This window comes from Chenopodium album, chromosome 10, assembly GCF_948465745.1.
Source record: "Chenopodium album chromosome 10, dcCheAlbu1.1, whole genome shotgun sequence".
NCBI classification, from domain to species: domain Eukaryota; kingdom Viridiplantae; phylum Streptophyta; class Magnoliopsida; order Caryophyllales; family Amaranthaceae; genus Chenopodium; species Chenopodium album.
The window spans coordinates 50,971,511-50,986,945 of record NC_137843.1 but is presented as its reverse complement, the minus strand read 5'-3'; the positions used below and the strand labels follow the sequence as shown (position 1 = coordinate 50,986,945).

General features: G+C 34.2%; 1 protein-coding gene across 2 annotated transcripts; it reads right to left on the bottom strand.

Annotated features, from left to right (window-relative positions):
* Positions 1–1,750: 1,750 nt before the first annotated feature.
* Positions 1,751–13,515, bottom strand: LOC145564055 (AMP deaminase-like). 2 transcript variants are annotated; one of them, XM_081624410.1, is made up of 19 exons: positions 12,796–13,515; positions 12,309–12,412; positions 9,599–9,806; positions 8,113–8,285; positions 7,924–7,975; positions 7,709–7,836; positions 7,438–7,617; positions 7,141–7,208; positions 6,919–7,061; positions 6,727–6,788; positions 5,756–5,869; positions 4,779–4,919; positions 4,110–4,262; positions 3,909–3,962; positions 3,699–3,809; positions 3,045–3,218; positions 2,889–2,969; positions 2,153–2,251; positions 1,751–2,064 (listed from the first exon to the last, which is right to left on the bottom strand). In XM_081624410.1, the coding sequence occupies exons 1-19, from the start codon at positions 13,298–13,300 to the stop codon at positions 1,993–1,995; spliced, it is 2,622 nt and encodes an 873-aa protein (XP_081480536.1). In that variant the 5' UTR covers positions 13,301–13,515; the 3' UTR covers positions 1,751–1,992. The 2 variants fall into 2 exon arrangements, with proteins under 2 accessions (XP_081480536.1, XP_081480534.1); XM_081624408.1 differs by having other exon boundaries at positions 1,752–2,064; positions 12,309–12,415.
* Positions 13,516–15,435: the final 1,920 nt, after the last annotated feature.

The following is a 15,435-nucleotide window of genomic DNA, read 5'->3' as shown; positions in this document are numbered from 1 at the left end:
TTTTTTATTTACCAATCTGGATAATTGGCCTAAACTATTAAGTTTGGTGCATAAAATGTCATAAATGACGTCAAAAAAGTGTTTTTTTTAATTTTTTTTTTTTTACCAATTCTCACCCTTTTTAATTTTCCCTAAATTATTAATTTACTTTATGATACATAGCACGTGCTCCCTAATTATTCATGATGAATTGCAATAAATTGGATTATGTTTGGCAAAATAAAAATCTCACGACACAAATTATACAAATTCATCCAAACAACACATCAATTTCAACAAATCATCATAATACCAAGAGAATACCCTAATAACATAAAATGTATATAAAAATATAATAATAATAATAACCAAATGCATGTATTCAGCATAGATGTCAAAATTGAGTTTCATAATTTACCAAAATACAATTTAAAGAATGTCTTGTGCCAATTAATTGGCTAGGATTTTAAGATTGATGTTCATCTTCTTCCTCGTTTACATTGGTGTTATTCAAGAAGTAATATTAACTTTTACAAATTGGGGTTAATAACTGAATTAAAATAAATGGGGCATGTTCTTAGGACAGTAAATTAATTAAATAGGTGAGAGAATTTTTTTTAAATGGGTGAAATTTGTTAAAAATATTAAATTAATAAAAACATGATTTTTCGGTAGAATTTATGGTCTCCGATATCATTTGTGACATTTTCTGCACCAAACTTAATAGTTTGTAATGTGGAGTGCACCCGATTAAGGCTGTGCTATTCTCTGCATCAAACTTAATAGTTGATGCTATTGAAGTCAATTTTGCCTATTTAAAATCATACTTCCTCTGTTTTTTAAGTTAACATCATTTAGCTTTTGCTCTCACCATTGGAAATGGCTTTAATGTGCTTCGTAGTAGTTTTCTTTGATTTAAAAAATTTGAAAAATTAATAAAAGAGTGAAATTCCCAAATTCATGCACGCATCCAAAACTCAGCAGTCATCAGCTCATCTCCATGTTGTAGTTTGTTTTACACAAATCCTAAACGATATTGTTTCGTATCATCCAAAACCCATCACAATTGAAGAAGAATTTCAAAGCACATGGGCATGCTGCACATATGTTTGGCCAACTTTGAGAATACATCATTGGAAGCAGGGAACTAACTAGGATTCGGTTGAGGGTTCGGTTGAACTACCTTGTAAAGTTGTAAGTCGTAACATATGGACCGAAGAGGACACGCTAGAGCCTCTAAAATGCAAGGCGGAGTGAGCTAGGGAAAAGGCGCAAAACCACAAAAGGGTGCCTCTCTCTTTCAAGGGCCTTGTAAATGTGTTATATCCCTTTAGATCTTATCAAGCTTTGCAAGGAAGAAACCTGATGGACGGTCATCGTGTGTTCCTATGGATGAAGTAAACCTATACTAGGTCCCAGCTGAGCAAAGAACGAAGTATGCTGATTAAAGGGCTTGAATTATATAAACAGTGACAGATCTGGAATTCCTTTGTCCCCTCGAAACACCTGCACATTTCTTGCAACCTAAAGGTTCCATAAGCTCTTCTAAGTACACTGCAGCAGTATCATCTCTCGTAACAGCAGCTGTAGTTTTGGATAATGCTAGAAACCTGAAAGGTACTTTCATGGTCCCAAAGGATCTTAAAATCCATGCCAATTGACTTGGTCAGGTGGAAGGGGTCAACTAATGCAGAAAAAGGTGTGGATTTGGATAGATTCACATGGCAGCCAGATATACTGGTCTAAACATACTATGTACAACCTACTTATACATGCTCCTATCGAATATTCAAAGTCTGAGGAAGGCATGATACGTGGACCTTAATACACAGAAAGGGTAGGGGGCAACATGTCAAATAACAGCAAGAAATTTCAAGGATATCCATATATACTTGAACAAAATGCCACATTCTTTCCAAAATTTTGGACATTTTTTTTGTTGGTAAGACCAATATGGTGAGCACCAACATGATGTTAGAATATGAAATTTCACATCTACAATTATCTCTTCCCTCAATAATCGTTGATTTCTTCCGGGATCCTTGCTATTCCAGAGTAGACATACTGCATTTCCTCCTTCCAGGTCTGTAGAAAGAAATATAAGCATATTAATTTTAAGGCATCATCACATTCGAGTACAATCAGACCTGCAAGTTTGCAAATAAACAATTACTTCATGTCGGAATGCTATGCGCAGTTTAGGAACATTTGTCTTGTGGATATCATTACTTTCTGGGCCTCTCAAGAAATATTTGCCTCCAAGCCAATGCAGCTATTACAAGTACCAGAATAAACAAGGTCAAAAGGATATTTGTAGTTACATAAGACAATAAATTAAGTAGCAAATACATCATAACTAAAGACACCAAGAAGCAGAATTCCCAAAAACATGATTCCTTTAACCGGAGTTATTTGTAATTCTTGTAATTGTTCTAATCAATCTAATACACTGAAGTTTACAAACTGAATAAGCAATTTGATTAGTAGAGTATTGTTTTTTGAAAAATTGGCTCAAAAAGCTCAATGCGTATGGAGAGTATTAGCAAAATAAGTACAAATAAACAAAGAAAACTGAATCCACTAACAGCAACTCTGCATTATTATTTTTTTCCTACTCAGGATGCTTTCCCTGCTGTGACAAAAATAATGACAGCTGTTCTTTTTATCATTGCAAAATTGCATTGATTATTCCCTTATAAATTTTCTCCATACTAGAAAACAAGAAAATGTACTGGGCACAAATTTCCGAGTTCAAACAATGTAGCACATTCTACAAACACTTCAATTTCTTTAAAGCATTTTCTTTATCTCTACGGAGTACAGTTTCAAGAAGCCCTATTAATAGTGGTCTACTGGTCTGCACTTGTATACCAATTTTAATTCAAAGAAAAAAAATCAAGGGTTATCACCTTTGCTGCATGCGAAAATCCAGACTGGTAGACAGAATTCCTGGCTACCTCACACAAGTCACAAGCACTGAGCTTCCAAACCTGGAGGGAGAAGAGGAGTAAACAACAGTGTGCAAATATAATCAAGACAATCATGCCACCAGGTATGATGCATACCTGTGCAGCAACACTGTATTCTTCAACAAGTGCCTCCTTTGTCAAATGAATTTGTAAAGGATCATCAGACGAGAGAGAGACATTTAGACCTCGCTGGAAAAACATTGGAAATGGGTTGCGGTGATAGTCAAGGAAAAGGGAGTTATTGCTCAGTGGAGACATAGCCAATCCAACCTGCACAATAAATATAATAAAGGTGCAATTGATAAGAGAAACTACCAAGAACAGGTAAACAAAGAAATGAAAAGAGTAAGCAGGAATTATTGAGTAAACTAACCTTCCATGTCTTAGAAAGCATACATGTTTAATTTATACTCCATACTAAAACAGAAACATAAAACAACCTAGATTTACATGTGTCAACACTTCATTAGAAAGTTTCCTGCCTGAGTTTTTCTACAGTTCTAAAACAATGAAAAGATCAATTATCAGCAATACCTTTGATAGTCTTAATTCCTATTTCCTAATTTCGTTTATAAAATAATAAAAGATTTCTAATTTCGTTTATAAAATAATAAAAGATTTTTAATATGCAAATTCAGAAAAAAAAAAAAAAAAAAAGAAAAAAAAATTGTTTTATAATAATATTCCGAGCTTGGCTCCGGCAGACACTAGTAAGAGTACTAATTTTAAATATAAGTAGTAAAACTTAACCTGAGCAAGATAATACAGATATTGCAGTACTGGAGATTTCCGCAAATTGATCCCATGTGATATATTATGGCATAAAAGGAACCCAGCAGACAGATGGTCAACATCACCAGCCTGTAAAAGATCACAAATGTCTGAATCACATCTAACTAAAATAATTAATAATAAGGACATGACAGAAGCACACAAACAGAAATGAGTGTAGAAAGCAACCTCTCCACAATGAGGACGAAGTTTGATTGTTGGAAATCCTTTTGATTCACGAAGCTATGGATGGAAAAGGACAAGAGAAGTTTAGAATCCCACAAGAGTTTAAACAAGCAATGAAAAGGATGACTAATGAACGAACACAAAAATCAAACTGCAGAGATCCACCCTAAGTGCAAGCTCAATTCATGTGCTAAGAGAACAAACCTTATTAAGGGTATACAAGTTCGCATAAACGTAATATGTGTAATATGCAAATGCAGGATTGAATTCATTAGTCCACTCAGCTGGTGTAGGCATATGTTTGGTTGGTCGCCTCTCTGGTTTACTCTCATCATCTACAAGATCAAATCCAACAACCTGCAGAAAAACAAACAGAAAGAATTGAAGCAGAATACAAGTTCCTAATTCTAACCTAAACATTCTGTCCTTTTTTTTGTTTCTGCTCTAAACCTGACATAATCAAGCAATTGCCATAGAACTTAATTATAAGTTTATAACACAATGACAAGCACTTGCACCTCAATTGAATAAAAAGAAAAGCTTCATCCGAACAAACCCATTTAAATGTTGTATGGAATAAATTGACTCTGGATTTTTTTAATGGATCAATGAAAATTGTGATAATCTAATCATAGCTACCATGAACAGTGCACAAGATCTTTGAAACCTGTTGCAGGGATTCGTCATAATTCCAGTGGATGCATAACTAGGCACAGTCACAACTTACAAGTACACTGCGATTTTAAGGCCAGCTGAAAAGAGCCAGCTAATCTTAAACATCAACTTGAGAAAAACAGCACTTTTAAAATTAAAACAATGGACACATAGATAATAATTCTCTCCATAAACAATACAATGAGCAAAAGAACTTACCTGCATCAAGAACACGTGTAGCTGGGGATGAGAATTTGGATCAACTGTGACCTCAAAGAGTGGGATGAATATATTATCAATGATGTTCTGGAACGAGGTAACAATTCCCATGTTCTTGTACACATTGTACAGCCTTGGAAGCTAGATAAAATAATTTAGACATTAGTTAGAAAAAATCTTGGTCAACAGACTGGCTATACAGAAGCAAATAGCAAGATAACGAATAGATCTCAACGCTACTAATAAAACTTCACCTGGACCATTATAATGATACACATGCTAATCTTAAGCTAGCCATCTACAACTAGGAGCAGCATGTGCCTATAAAACACATGCTTTTAAATTTAAATACACATATTTTAAGTGGTTCAGTGGTTTTTGTTGCCTTTCTTCATATGACGATGTGCTGTCTCTCCTACATTTGCTAATTCCCTTAAGAGCCTAGTACTCCTTCAAGTGGTTATGGCATTTCACAGGAGAATTACTGAATACCCGAGTTAAACTTTGCACAGTTATGACATTTAAGGCAATGATATTGTTCAAGAAAGATAAAATTCCTCAAGGTTACACGTTTATAAAGGGAAGCATACATTAGATGCACAACAATTGTCAAAGGTATGACTTTCCCCAAAAGAGGGGAGGGGAGAAGGAGGGAGGGGGGGGGGGGGGGGGGCAGTGCTCCTCAACTCATTTGGACTATGCCAGAAACAGTTCACCCAAAAGAAGAGTATCTGCCAAGTGTAATTCACCGTGTATGGTAAAATTAGAGAATGTATGTTTTAGATACTTTCGCCATTTGCTTAAAGTGATTTCAAGCCAAGGATGAATTTCAAACATCAGCCGATTGATTGTTACTTTGTTTATTAGTTATTAGTTTCATAAACACGTAGTAAGACTGTCTAGTGCCTACCACCTACATATAAAGTATATACTCTTTACAAGGCTGACATCAAATAAGCTGCAACACATAACTATACCTGAATCAGCCACACTGCATTTTCACTGTATATCTCATTGTTAATAAACCAACTCGCTAGCTGGTCCCATTCACTTTGCTTCCTCCCATATACGGAGATCCTATACTCTGCCATCTGAGAAATAACTCACAAACTTATCTATAAGTTCTCTAACAGATCAGGAAATGACAAGCATGACACTAACACCCAACATGATATAAGGTTTTAGATCGAGAGAATGGCATGAGTTCATGCGTAAGTTTATATGGGATATACCATATGAAAAGCTATGGTAATGCATCTGCTTTTCAGAATACCTACTTTTTCTTCATTTATTTTCCTTACCAGTTACTACCACTAAAGAAGTCAGCACACGATGAAATATTAATGAAGAAAATAAATACTTGGTGATACAAAATTATATAGAAACTGAGTAACTTTCTCATGGTTTATGAGCTAATAACAATTGAGCCATTAAAATAATTTTAGTGGAATAAAAGTGCAAGGGTCATTTCCATCAACTCATGGTAACTCTAAACTGATGTGAAGTGGTTTCTTTCATCAAATTCCACTTAATCTGACCTTAATACCCACAATGGAATCATGCATGTTCGTAAATAAAAACCACAGTAAGTTGCGGTGCACTTTCCATGGCAATGCTGAAATAAGTCATATAACGCTCAAGCACCCTTAATAAATCCTCCGTTTCGTTATAGAATAGAGGACACGTTCAATTTAGGCACACACTTTAAGAAGAGGAGAGAGAATGTTAACACAAGTGGGTAGAGCATGTGCTTAGCTTATTTAATCAAGTTTGTAGTGGGGTCAACTAAAAATAAACTTCCTAAAAAGGAATACGCATCAACTAAAATAATTCCTAAAAAGGAACACGTGTCGACCAAAAAAACAGAGGTAGAAAAATCTAAAAGTAACACCAAGTACAATATATTCTTTCTAGAAGAAAAAATTTAATATTTTGGCCAAGATCAGACCTGGTATTTGCTAGCCTCGAGATCAACTAAAACTTCTTTTGTTACTTCTGCCAAAAAACGTCCTGCAAAATACTTTATTAGCAATAATTAAGATATAGCATTGAAATTTGATCCTGATTGATTTCTACAGAGATGAAAAGTCTCCTTTGACTAGCCAAGTTAACAAAAGTACTGATTAAATCATGCATAAACCTTGGATAAGATTGTCCTGCTTTAAGAAGATTTCTCTGAGTCTGCTCTGTCCACAAGGATTGTATTTGAGATTGAATTTATCAAATCGATGAAAGGTAGTCTTATCAGCATGTACGTCCAACAAGTCAACATTCAAATCATATCTGAAAAGTTGACGAAAAATAAGATATGGAAGGGTCAGGAAAGCAAAGAAGCATTTCAGAAGAGTCAGGCCTAACTTACCCTGTCAAGTCCAAACTCTCAAAAACTTCTTTTAAAGTAAGGTACTTTCCATCCCGAAATATGACAACCTGCAATAAGGCAAACAAAAAGTGAACCACCTTGCAATAAAAATGAAGACTTAGGTCTTACAGGATTCACCATTGAAAAAGAGAAAAGAAAAAAATTAATAATGTGAAAAAGAAAAAAAAAAAAAAAAAAAAAAAAGAAGCCCGAAACAGGTTACAGGGAAGTTTTCCAAAAGAAAAACTTTACTAAGGCAACAACATCAATAGATATCAAGATAGAAAATAACACTACCTCGTCAGGTTCCTTTCTCAGTTTGGACTTTATAAATCGAAGAAGATGCTTCTGATTCATGCAAGCAGAATGGTGGATATGTGTATCAACCTTTCTAATATTGTAAAAATCACGATGTGGTGCACTCTTCTGAGCCAGAAATTCCCTGTCTGCATTTACTAACAGATAAAGACGAAATTTCTGCATGGGGTTAGGATATCAGATGCATGTTATCATAAAACAGACACTAAACGGCTGCAAAAACAGAAACAAATTTATTTTAATAAAATACCTCCTCAAGAAACCGTAATCGATGGTAGCAAGCGGAACTGACATTTCCGTTTGAAACGACCTTTAAAACTTGATGCATGTCAGTGAAAAATTGTGTTGCACTTGGAACAGGAAAAAGCTCTTCCATATCTGAAATATGAGAATAACGATAAAGATATAAGAAAATAAAGATAGAGTCCATAGAGATACTCTCTCTAATAAAGCTATGCTGCTCACCGTCTTTGCTTGCATAAACATGTACAACACCATCTTCCATCCTAAAATCATGCTGCTTCAAAAATTGAGTAAATTCAGTCAAAGCTCAAGGTGTATGAACCCAGCCAACTAAAGTACTTCAAAATAGGACTAGTAAGTAAACTAGGGTTTAGACACATGCAATTCCTTCACTAGAAAAGAAAAACTTACATTAGTCTTCTCGACTGGAGAAAAGTTAAAAGGGTCTTCAATCTTTCCAGACGCAGTAGAATCAACTGGTTTGGTCCATGGTGCAACTTGCTCCTTGTAAACATAAGCCTCCCGTAGTTCTAAACAATCACGAAGCAGTTTTTGGACTTCCTCCTCTTCCACGTTTAAAGGAACTATTCACATTTTAGATAAATATAATGTCAAGCTAGATTAAGAGGGAGGTGAAACATCATATTGCAGAATAAAGTATAGATAACCAAATTGAACAGGAAAACATATATTATGGTACTCGTATTTCATTTGGCTGATGCAAAGTGATGAAAAATATAAAAATGATTGCACATGCATAAATGGCATACACAGAATATTGCTACAAGGTACTAAGAGCATTAAAAAAAGAGGCAAACTAAATTGCAGACGACCTGTGAAATACAAGTAAATATGAGTTAACAACCAGTAGCAAGTCATCTTCAATAAAATAACACTATCAATGAAGAGCTTTAAAAGTGACCTCGTGCAGAACTTTGCAAGAAAGCTCCACCAGCAAATAAATTATATTCAGCTTGCCAAGCCCACTTTAATTGTCAAACTATTTCAGATTCAAGTACTCTAAAGAAATCATTTTCTTTCTTCAACAAACTAATATGACTGGCCAAGTATGGCATCAACTCTTATCAGATCTGAACCTAAAAGCATATGACACATATTCCTGATTAGATTTTTTTATATTTTCTTCTAGTCACTACAACTTCGTTAGTTTTACAACTTAACGATTTCAGTTTGCCCTCAAATCTAGTGAGCACTTTCAAATTTGCCTTTCACAAAATTCAAGGTTTTCATATCAAAGAAAAGTAATAATGACAACAGCAAATAAATAAGGCTATCATAATCTATGTAATGTAGTCTTCATGGTGCTTTAATTATGTGCATAACAAGGTAAACAGTCTCATGTCCTACCTATTTTTATTTTGCAAGATCATATAAAGCTGATCATTTTAAATAAGTTACATCTTTCAAATTGGTACTACAGAAGATGAAAAGTTCAAGGAACGAAGGAGGCCTCGGGGGTTGTTCTTTTCACCGAAAAATAAGTTCAGTCAAGGGCTAAATAAAACATTAAATATAGAAATGGCTAAAAACTTTTAAAAGTTCAATTTCAGTATAAGTTCAGGGGATTTTAAGTGGAAAGGAAAAAAAAAAGCCCAAGTGGTCACAAAAGTGATCCACGTCACTTATATGATTGGTGAAAGAAAGGAGAGAGCAAAACTATAATTTCAAAAGTCATTCTTAATGGAATGAACTTTTCCTTCTAATCTGACAGCTTGTCTGCTTTCTACTTCATTATCAAACACTATACTGCAATTCTAGTTAAATGAAAGTTTTCATATCTTGTACAGGAGGGGGCACTGCAGAGACCCTCCTCTAGCCAACACGTTACACAAAAATTAAAGAAGCTAGCATTAATGTTTCAGGATGATCAGCTAACCAGGTATTGGAGCTTTCAGCGGTAGAATGGTTTCAGCATCATCGCCTCCAGCAACAGTTGAAGGCATGTCTATCTCTACATTAGCAGGCAAATCTAAAATAGCTTTTCGGTCACAAGCAGCAACTCTGGATTTCTGATCTTGCATAGTGTTGTGGTTCTCGTATCCAACTGGTAAAGCAGGTGACTTTTGAACTGTCACTTTACTATCCTGAAACTCCATATGTAGATAACGTCAAAAAGGAGTCTCAGTTATGTACAACTAAAGTATATTCAATTCGTGAAATTGCGGAACATAATCCAAATAGAAGATATTGTGGCAGGTAGTTGAAAGTTTAAAACAACTCAATGATTTGGGGTGGACTTTTTCATCAAATATAGGGGGAAAACAACTATTTTTTTGAAAGATAAAAATGGGGAAAGGGGGGAAACCCCAAGCCTCTACCAGACCATGACCTTCCACTTCTCCTCCCCATGAAGAATACTGTCAACATATAGAGCGGTCTATGAGAAAGACACCAAAATAGCCCCCCCCCCTCCCCCCTAGCGAGGGAATTTTTAAAAATGCCCCCTAAAAAACTTAAGAAGGGAAACCCATAAATGATTTTTAGATCACCATACGAGCTGCATCTACCTACAATATATCCTCGCACATCCCTTTCGACACTGAGGCACCAACACCAACACCAGCCCAAATGCCACCAGCATTACCAGCCTAAATACCCCCCACAACCCACAAGGTACATGGTACTGCTACCAACCAACCACACCATCCTCTCCCTTCTTCCACTAAAGAGGTCATGATCACTGAATCTCAGCTCTACATATCCCCCAATAAGCCACCTTCCCATACTCAACCCAGACACAACCTTCCCCAAATCCACCAGCATCACAACCTTTCTCCTAAGTCCTAATTCTCTGCCTTTCATTCTCTCTCCTCTACATACAACTCCTCCCCTTCCCAGCCTACATCAAAGACCAAGAGCGGACTCTTTATTTTGTTCACTTCAAATATGGGGAATGCCTCCAAAGTCAATTCCTATGTGAAGGTGTTAGTGTGTATGGATAAGCAGAGGGAATACGGAGGTCGGTGGGGTGGCTGTTGATGGTGGGAGAAAGCAAAGGATGTGAGTGAGGGACCACTAGAGGAGTTATGCATAGCTAACAAACCACATAAAGGTTTTTCCTTGGCCAATGATGACGTCATTCAAGGGGGCAAAAGGGCAGTGAAGTTAATATGGAGGTTGGAGCTTTAGAGGAGAAAATGGAGTAGGGATGGAGGGGGATTTTTTTTTTTTTTTTAATTTCTTATCTCCCCTTATTATGCTTTATATTGAAAACATCTTCTATATTTTTTCTGTATCTTGTCCTTCATAATCCATTGACGGTCAAACTAGTAACAAATTTCACCAAAAAAAAAATGTCACAAAAAAAGATTATAGTACGTACCTTAAAGTACAATTTTCTAATGCATATTCGTCATTAGAAGACTACCAGAACAAGAAGACATTGAGAACTAGTGAATCAACAATGGCATAATAGATTTTGCTTCAACATAATATATTTTTTATTTCAGAATATCCGAAAGTGTTACTAATTTGAAGTTACTGATCTTTACTTTCTCATTAATTTCTTTCCCAAGAATTAGGCTTTGTTCTTATCAACTTAAATTACTTCGTGATCAATAATACTCGGTTTTAATCCATCGATAGTAAAAAGATTAACTTCAATTAACAAATAACACTAGTGAAAGATTGAAAAATCAATTTTAATATGCAAAATCAGTAAAAATTTAAATCCGCCAGTGGGTATCACCAGCCTGATAAAGGAGGAGGGTTTTGGCCAGCAACAACTAGTGTAAAACTTTGTCACATCACTTGGCATGAGTCACAATGATTAAGAGTAGTATTAGGATCATTGGCGGATGCAAGCTTTGTCATGGTGGGTCCTCATTAAAAAAAAAAAAAAATCTTAGAATAGGTAATCTAATAGTATATGATCATCAATAATCACTATAAAATTTGATTATTTAATCTAATCCAAATTGTTACTTTTGAGTATCTATTAATTTGATAAATTGAATTGTTTAATCTATTTAATTCCTTTTACGTATTTTTTTTTTTTTTTTTTTTTTTTACGTTTCCTTTTATAGAAATTGTACATAATACTTCTACCATACGTATTCCTACTTTTCCAATTAAAAAAAGATGCCATTATTAGTTATATGTTCATCCAACTATATATCCCATATTTTACCTTGTCTTCATTTAATTAACGTAATCTTAAAAGTAATACTTAGTTACTTACGAAGTATTTCATTTATTAAGTTAAAAATAAAATTATCTTCACTTTAAATATTTCTTAATCATCATGAATAATACCAAATGTAAATAATTTTAAAAAAAAAAAACATAGAGGATATATTTATTATAGAGTACTCCTAATTTATTTTTTTTTTAACAATGCATTATTGATGATTGATTTGTTATCGGTGGATAATGGTGATTGGTGACCCACCACCCACAAAATCCTGGATCCGCCACCGATTAGGATGAGTGACCTCCTGGGAAACCCTTTAAAATTTTATTATACCAAACCAATCAATTTGACAAGCAGCTAGCTCAAGCTTGATACTCTGATCGACAATTAATAAACCAGGTTCGAAAGCATCAATCCAAGACAGAAGCTAAAATTAACATACACAAATACTTACAGAATTATTGTTATCTTGGGAAGGAATTGGATCTCCATTGTTAAGCTCGTTAGCATGCCCATTGGAAGTTACTGTATCTTCCAAAGGAACGGATGAGCAACCATCTGCTGCAGATACAAAAACAACACTCAGAAAACGAGCTCTTAGCATCTAACCAAGTTCACGGGTCAATGCCACTATCAATACGCTATGCAACTAGCTCCAAATACACACAAATTCTTTTGTTGACGTATAAGGAGCAGCTAAGGGCAACAATGTAGACGGAGTTCCATCCACGTCTTGGATACCAGCATACACTGCCCGATAAATTTAACCAAGAAGCTAGTTGGCATTAAACCCATACCCATTTTAAAATATACAAGCCTCAAATGCATAATTTCTAGTTCATTTTTCAATCAAATAATCAATCATATATAATGTAATTATTTATCATTTCCTAATCAAATCAAATCAATCATAAAAATTAGAAGAAGATGGAGAAAAATACCATTTCTGAGATATCTATGAAGCAGGGGCATGTGTGATTTATCAAGAGAAGAAGATAAACCATGATTATTGGAATCATCTTCAATCCAATCATTAGAAAACTTTCCAAAATTAGGCACTGATGAAGAAATCCCATAACTAGGTATCAAATTCATATCCAAATTTTCCTCCACCCCATTTTTACTTGGGACACCCCAAATTTGCCCTCTAATTTCTCTCTCCTCTTCCTCATCATCATCTTGCAAATTAAACCCTTCATTCCCACCTCCCCCATAATCTTCTACCCCTAATTCTTCTTCTTCCTCCTCTAATACTGCAATTTCCTCCACTTCACCATCCATCAATCGAGCGTCGCGATACACCACCTTTCGACGCCTAACTTCGATTAATCGCTCGAGGATTTGATCGACACTGCGCTTGTGAATGAACAAAGCAGAAATCGCCATTAATGAAGCACCAAAGAAGGCCGCCATTGCCAAATGAACCATTGAAGGTGAAGGTTCCATGGTTAAATAACTCTAGTTAATTTTCTGGGTTATGGTTGGTTTTGCTTGAATCGAAATGGGTTGTGCTCAGATTGGTAAAAAATGGAGGAACTTTTCTGGGGTGTTATAGATAGGTTTACGGCATTTTCAAGTGAGTAAACCCTTGATTCAAAAAATTGAGGGTTTTTGCTAATGGGAGTGTACGTGTGCAGACAACAAGAATCCTGAACTTGCAGAAGTTTTTAATTTATAAAACCACTTTGTATTAAATAAATACTACAAGTGATAATAGTGACAAATTATAAGACCACTAACGAAGTAACGAGGTATGGATCATGAGTATTTATTTATAAATGTGCCACTTGTTGAAAAAGATTATAGATTGTGAAATGTGGCCCTTTGTGGCTTTGTGTTGTCACTTGACTTTTTTTTGGATTAGATAATTTGATATTGTACTATGATATGATCATATGAACGCTGTTTTTTTTTTTTAGGTAGCAACAAAGACTTCTTTATATAGTCTTTCTTATGGTGACGAGGATGTTGCTACCTGCTCCGGCCCCTCTAATCTGTTCAGTTTTTCTCTGCTAAAATCTGCTCTATTTTGAATTAATATTAATTAATAATATTAGTAAAACAATAATTAATAATTATAGTTAATATTTAATAATAATAATAATAATTAATAATTCACAATACAAATTATTCATATTTATAATAATATTTAGGAAAATTTGTCAGAAACAACCTTTTAAAGTGTCCACTTTATTTAAAACAACCTTTTAAAATTTTTTTTGCAATTTCAGACCACATTATAAAATTTTTTTATCAAAGACAACCAAATGTTACTTTTCGGCGTTGACTCTATTTTTCCCGATGTTGACCACGAGTGTGCGAGTCACGTGACCTCCTATATTGCTTAATACACCCCTTTTCCCCTCCAATTAACTCCTATTAAAACCCCTGCTTCTCTTTCATCCCTCTTTTTGTACGAGTGAATTGGAGGGAAAATTGGTGTATTAAGCAATATACGAGGTCATGTGCGTTGCACACTAATGGTCAACATCGGGAAAAATAGAGTCAACGCCGGAAAGTAGCATTTGGTTGTCTTTGATAAAAAAAATTTATAATGTGGTCTGAAGTTGCAAAAAAAAATTTAAAAGGTTGTTTTTAGTAAAGTGGACACTTTAAAAGGTTGTTTCTGACAAATTTTCCTAATATTTATTAATAATGTCTAATAATTTATAAATATATATTGATCATAATAATAACACATAATATATATTTTTTGTGGAAATAATAATACTTCATATCTAATAATAATTCTACAATATCTTTTTATAATAAAAAGTAATGATATAAAAAGGAAGATATTTTACTGATGTCACCCTTTTTTTATTTAAAGAAATTAAAAAAGTAAATTGAATTAATTAATAATTAATCTAAAAGCTACCAATAACTATATAGTGCATTTAACCAAGAATTTCAACCAATATCTTTAAATTTTTTTTTTTTTTTATGTGAAACACCAACCAATATGTTTATGGACAAATCTTGCCAAGACCAATGCTATCCCCAATTACCCATACAATGTTCTTAAAATTGGAAAAATAAAATAAAATTAACCTACTTCCTCCATATAAAGCAACGGCTACAACCCCTACAAGGAAGCACTTCCTCCAGAGTGCGACATCGTATAGCACGCCGAATTAGAAGGGCTAACCGCTCGAAAAGCGACAATGAAGGTAATGACAATGAAAATCAAGATGACAGTGGATTATGCGTGATTATTAAATATTAACTTAGAAGTAATGACAATGAAGGTATTGAAAATGAAGATCATATGGAAGTAGATGGTTAATTCACCACAATGTTAAACTCTAATCTAATTATGTTTTGTTATTGATTAGTGGTTGTAATAATTTGAATATTTTAAACCATTGTCTTTTATCTATTTACTATTAACATATGTTAAAGATGGTCACATCTATTTATGTTTTCATTCACCTAAATCAATTATAATAGTGGTGGTAGTGGTAGTAGTAGTAGTAGTAGTAATAATAATAATAATAATAATAATAGTACAATGCAATAATGATAGTAATAATAATTAAAATTAAATAATAATAACAATAATAATAATTTAATAATGATGA